Source organism: Castanea sativa, chromosome 5 (genome assembly GCF_040712315.1).
Source record: "Castanea sativa cultivar Marrone di Chiusa Pesio chromosome 5, ASM4071231v1".
In the NCBI taxonomy this organism is placed as follows: domain Eukaryota; kingdom Viridiplantae; phylum Streptophyta; class Magnoliopsida; order Fagales; family Fagaceae; genus Castanea; species Castanea sativa.
Window position 1 is genome coordinate 44,391,119 of NC_134017.1, and position 6,340 is coordinate 44,397,458.

At 38.6% G+C, this 6,340-nt stretch overlaps 1 protein-coding gene across 1 annotated transcript; it reads left to right on the forward strand.

Annotated features, from left to right (window-relative positions):
• LOC142635253 (uncharacterized) lies at positions 1–1,449 on the forward strand. Its single transcript, XM_075809444.1, has 2 exons — positions 1–952; positions 1,181–1,449. The coding sequence occupies exons 1-2, from the start codon at positions 1–3 to the stop codon at positions 1,447–1,449; spliced, it is 1,221 nt and encodes a 406-aa protein (XP_075665559.1).
• The last annotated feature ends 4,891 nt before the right edge of the window (positions 1,450–6,340 follow it).

The window sequence follows — 6,340 nt, forward strand, 5'->3', positions numbered from 1 at the left end:
ATGGATGAAGCTACTAGCACAAAAAGTTCACCTTCATCTAATGAAGGAGTGCCAAATGATGAAGCTCCTCTTTGGCAGTATGTGACTAAAATAGAAAAACCATCTGGTTCTACTATTAAATCAGGTGGAAACACACACTTTAAGTGCAACTATTATGGTAATATTTATTTGGGATCCTATTCTAGGGTTAAGGCTCATTTATTAAGAATTGTTAATAAAGGTATTAAAGTATGCCCTAGTGTGACACCGAGCCATAGGTTGGAAATGCAGCAAATGCATGATCAAGTTGAGAATGATAAGTTAGAAAGAGAACGGAGAAAACAAATTCCCTTACCCCCACCTCCCCTAAGCCGTGGGCCTATTGGGAGTATTCCCTCATTTCGAACACAAGAAGAGAGTGATAGTACAAATCCCTTTGATGGTAATAAGAGGAGGAAGGTTGTGAATCCTACGGTGGAGAAATTATTCCAGAATAATGCTAGACATGAATTGGATAGTCAAATTGCTAGGATGTTTTACACCGGTGGGATTTCATTTAACTTTGCAAGGAACCCATATTATTGTAGTTCTTATTCATATGCCGCTACTCATAGCATTCTAGGTTATATTCCTCCTGGATACAATGCTTTGAGAACAACACTTTTGCAAAGAGAAAAAGCTCATGTTGATAGACTTTTGAAACCAATTAAGGACTTTTGGGTTGAAAATGGTGTAAGTATAGTTTCTGATGGATGGTCAGATCCACAAAGGAGGCCTCTTATTAATATTATGGCTGTATCAGATGGGGGTCCAGTGTTTATTAAGGAAATTGATGGGTCAGGTGAGTTCAAAGACAAACATTATATTGCTGGGGTGTTGAGGGATGCTATAAAAGAGATTGGACATGAAAAAGTTGTCCAAGTCATCACTGATAATGCTAATGTGATGAAATCTGCTGGAGCTCTTATTGAGGGTGAGTATCCTAAAATATTTTGGACACCCTGTGTTGTCCACACTCTCAATCTAGCTTTGAAGAATATTTGTGCAGCAAAAAACACTGAAAAGAATGAAGTTACATATGAGGAATGTAGTTGGATTACACGTATTGCTGATGATGCATCCTTCATACGTGTTTTTATCATGAACCATTCAATGAGGTTGGCAATGTTTAATGAATTTTGTCCATTAAAATTGCTCCAAGTTGCTGATACTAGATTTGCTTCAGTTGTTATAATGCTAAAAAGGTTGAAGTTGATAAAAAGATGCCTTCAAGCCATGGCTATTAGTGAGCAATGGGCTTCTTATAGGGAGGATGATGTTGGAAAAGCTCAAAAGGTGAAAGAGATGATTCTAAGTGATCTTTGGTGGGATAAGGTTGATTATATCCTTGAATTCACAGCACCTATTTATGATATGATACGAGTAGCTGACACTGATAAGCCTTGTCTTCATCTTGTGTATGAGATGTGAGATTCAATGATAGAGAAGGTAAATGTAGCAATATATCGACATGAAGGCTTGGAAGATGATGAGTATAGCTCATTTTCGAGTGTGGTGTATGATATACTTATTGATCGTTGGACTAAAAATTGTACTCCACTATACTGCTTGGCTCATTCCTTAAATCCTAGGTAAGTACATTTATTTTCTATTTTCTATTTTCTTTAGTTTCCCTTTCTAGTAAAACACGCGTTTCATTTATATTTGTTTTTTAATCTTTAACTCTAGGTATTACTCTATTGAATGGCTTTTGGAGAATTCAAAACGCATCCCTCCACATCGAGATCATGAAATTTCTATGGAAAGGAGCAAGTGTTTGGATCGATTCTTTGAAGATGTTAATGAATTAAATGTGGTGAAGTCTGAGGTTGCTGCATTTTCAGGAGGGAGGTTTCCTTCACCAACTGTCTTGACAGATAGGTGGGTCTTACAACCTTTGGTTTGATGGCAATACTATGGCTCCGCATTTCCAACTCTTCAAACCCTTGCCCTTAAACTTCTTGGACAACCTTGTTCATCCTCATGTGCTGAGAGGAATTGGAGCACATACAAATTTATTCATTTCTTAAAAAGAAACAAAATGGCTCCTGCATGTGCTGAGGATTTGGTATATGTGCATTCTAATCTTCGACTCTTGTCAAGGCGCAATGCGGAGTACATAAATAGAGATACAAAGATGTGGGATATTGCAGGAGACTCTTGGAATGAGAGCGACATACATGGAGGAGCTGGACTTCTTGAGAATGCAGCTCTTACACTTGATGAGCCAGAGTTGGAGGCCATGGTTATTGGGAATGTTAGCACTAGTGTTACTACTAGTGAAAGTGAAGTTCGAAGTGAAGCTATTGATCTTGATGATAATGAAATTGGTGTTTGATTGTCTTGTTGATGTATCTTTTATTTTGTTTTAGTTTCAAACTTGTGAGTTGTATTTTAATTTTCGAACATCATGGAATGTTTATATAATGAAGTTGTATTCTAGTTATTATTTACTATTGTTCTTAAATTTGGTATATGTTTATATAATGTGAAAAAAGTATGTTTAGCAATATATTAAAAATATAAATAAAAATATTTTTAATAATTTTTTAATCGCCGCACCCTGCCGCACCCGCACCCTACTTTTTCAAAAATTGCCGAGTCCCGCACCCGCTCCCGCACCCGCACCCGAATCCCGAAACTCACCCGTGCTTCATAGGTGAAAATAGCCTATGTATGGCTATGAGCATTTTAGTACATTGAGGAGAGCTTGCTTGGAAAGGTCATGTGCACCTTATGATTGAGTAGCATCTTTTTGATAGATTATATGCACTAGTTTCTTGAGAAAGACTTGTGCTTGAATTGGATAGCTTGTGAATATGACTTTGCCTTTGCTTAGGCAAGTTAATAGACATGTTGCTTGGTTCTTATGCCTTTGCAGACAAGTTTTGGCTAAGCGCACATCTTGTTATTTGTGCGCCCTTTCTTTTTGTAGTGATCTTTTGATGAGCAAATTTGCTTTCACAGACCGCAACTCATACATATTAAAATTTGGCTTGTTGCTTGGTAACCGACTTATAATTGACATATATTAGGTCGCTACTTTGTTAGTTTCAAGAAGCCCCCACATGGGCTGCGTTTTCGCTCATTGCAGTTCATGGTACACTTGTTTGTCACCGTTTCATAGAGGCTGATTGTGTTCTCACTAATAGCAACTTGAATAAAGTTTGTATTGCTGTCATTTTTTGAAGGCATCACATTCTTACATATAACGACTTATAGAATGACAAGTTTGCAATTTTCTTGAGGATTTTTATCCTTGCATATGGCGAATTATCATATAGCAATGGGGTAATAGTTCATTGACTTCCTTGCCATTTACAAGTTTTATGCCTCGGCTTTCTCATCCTTTTAAGGGTTGGCTATATACCCGCATGTAGTGGATTACCGTGCTTGAATTTTAAGATATTATGTTGGTTTCCCTACCGCTTCATAAGGCTTGCCGTTAAGAAAATGTTGTCTTTCCCTACCTTGTTGAGGGCATTGCATCCTCGCAAGTAGGGGTTTTGCCACATATGAATGATATGACATCTCGCCAACTTCCTAATCATTTGGTAGTGATTTCCTTTGAGGACGCATTGGCTTCCCTACCTTGTTGAGGGCTAGTTGTGCCCTCACAAGTAGGGGCATCGCCATAATAAAAACGCCTCATTGGCTTCCTAGCTATTTGATAAGGCTTACCATTGAGAGAGTATGTGTTTCTCTTTCATTACCTAATTAAGATTATTTTTTACACTTTCATGTAGAGGCTTTGCCATAAGTGTAATATGTTGGTTTTCTTGCGCTTCACAAGGTTTCTCATTAGAAGAAAGCTTTGGCTTTCCCTACCTTATTGAGAGTATTTTTTCCCTCGCATGTAACGGTTTTGCCGTAAGAGTAATTTGTTGGTTTTCTTGTCGCTTCGCAAGGTTTCTTATTAGTAGAAAGTGTTGGCTTTCCCTACCTTATTGAAGGAATTGCACCTTCGCATGTAAGGATCTCACCATGCTTGGATAACATGATAGTTCGTCAACTTCCTAGTATTTCATAGGGCTTGCCTTCGAAAGTTGGTATAAGCGAGATGTATTGTGGTTGCTTATGAACGAGGCGTCAAAGCAACAAATGATATGCTACTTGATGAGTTTGGCTACAACCATTCCCATCACTTTTCTTGAGTCAAATTGCTTCTGCCCACTTAATGAACTATTTAGTGGCGGCAAAGACCCGAATGTACTCATTCAAGGGTGCATGGATAGGTCCAATGAGATCAAGCCCCTGAGTATAAAAGGCTATGGGGCGCTCACGTCTTGAAGGCTTATATGGTGTGTGCGTATAAGCTTAGAGTGCACTTAGAAGTGTAACTTCAGCGAATTTGGTTTTGCCAAACCAATGGTATCCCATCGCCAAGAGTTGTTGGTGGGATTTATTCCTCCTTTAGTACTCACCATATTCCTCCAAGATGAATTCCAAAAATGGGGTTCCTCATTTGCTATATAGAGGGCAGAATATAATTCATCTTTGTCGAAGGTTTGTTGTGCCATAGATAGCATCTCCATACTCAGCTAATTTGGCTTCTAATTTTGGGACAATGATAGGCTAAGCGTCGGAGATGTTGGTATAGGGTTGTTTCATTCCCAGCACAAACAGTTTTTATCCCACGCTTCGGTTAGCCTCTCTGTCGAAGATACATGGTATCACAAACAGCGGCTCCATACTTTGATTGTTTGACTTCTAACTTAGGAATAATGATGGACCAAGCATTAGAGACGTCGGTGTAGGATTGTTGCATTTCTAGCACAACAATTTCTCTCATTAGCCTTTATGCCGCTTATTCCAAGATTCCACATTGTACCAAGATTCCACTCCAAAGTCTTCGGAATGGATTTCCAGCAACTATCATGTGATTTTTGAGCTTTTTGACTTCAATATCTAGAGCGAGGTATAGCAAAGAATTCTTCAAAGGCACGCGCGCAAACCCTTCTTATTATTTGGCTTAGTTGCGAATTATATTTGCAAGAGTTGAGTGATGATAATAATTTTCTTGAGGATGGCAACATTGGCGTTTCCCTCTTCAAGCATAATCTTGAATTCAAGAATGATTAAGGCGTTGACATGGCTTGGAATGCATACGCTTGTCGCAACTTGAGATATATGAACATGCCATGGCTTGATGTGTGTGGATCGACCATGACTTCAGATGCGTGAGCTTGTCATGGCTTAGAATGCATGAGCGTGTCACGACTTCGGTGAGAGGGAATTAAGTCCTGCTTTCCCTCTTTGTCGGATGGTCCGAGAGGGTTTCCATTTTGTCCTCTAGAGTAATTATGATTTGTATTAGTAAATGATAGTCATGGCTAAGCTTTAGCATGAACGACTTATAGAAAATATTTTGATTACAAGTCTAGAGTTTTGAAATGGTTTAAACAATATATATAAAAAAAAAAAAAGAATTAGCAAAGATAATGCTTGAGAGTCTTAGCTTAAGTGTGCTTTGACGATTGTTAATCGCTCATATGACTTCGAGACTTGACGTATGGAACGTCGCTACCTCATGGCTTGGTATATAAAATATCTAGTGACTTGTGGTGGGCCATTTAGCTATTTGGTGAAGACTTAATTTAGTGGTGACACCAAAAAATATTCAATTGCGAAGGGATGCACACAAAAACATTTATATTGGCCCCAAAATGAGTCAATCACCAATGACGGCTCCCATATGCTCAACGCATGAGGGGTTCTTAGGTTGAAATGGAAGTTTAGAACTTCACTTTGTTTATTATTGCACGGAGCCTTCCTTCCCTTCACGGTCAGACTTATGGCTCACCATTTTTGCATTTTCAAGCATTTGAGCTATTTGACATTAATATCTAGAGCGAGGTCTAGCAAAAAATTCTTCAAAGGTGTGTGTCAAGCCCCTACCATTAGGCTTACGTAGGAATTCTCCTTGCAAGAGTTGAGTGACAAGAAAATTTTTCTTGAGGATGGCAACATTTGCGCTTCCCTCTTCAAGCATAATCTTGAATTCAAGAATGATTAAAGCGTTGGCATGGCTTGGAATGCATGCGCTTGTTACGACTTGAGATATATGAACATGCCATGGCTTAGCGTGCACGGATCGACCATGATTTTGGATGTGTGAGATTGTCATGACTTAGAGTGCATAAACGTGTCATGGCTTCGATGAGAGGAAATTGAGTCTAGCTTTCCTTCTTTGTTGGATGCTCTAAGAAGGTTTTTGCTTTGTCCCCTAGTGTAGTTATGTTTTATATCAGTAAACGATAGGCATTGCTAAGCATTAGCACAAACAACTTGTAGAAAATATTTTGATAAAAAATACTTGAAG

Coding starts and splice junctions, on each gene's coding strand:
- LOC142635253 (XM_075809444.1), top strand. CDS start 1: ATGGATGAAGCTACTAGCACAAAAAGTTCACCTTCATCTAATGAAGGA. Junction 953..1,180: donor TGCTGGAGCTCTTATTGAGG/GTGAGTATCCTA, acceptor AATTGCTCCAAG/TTGCTGATACTAGATTTGCT.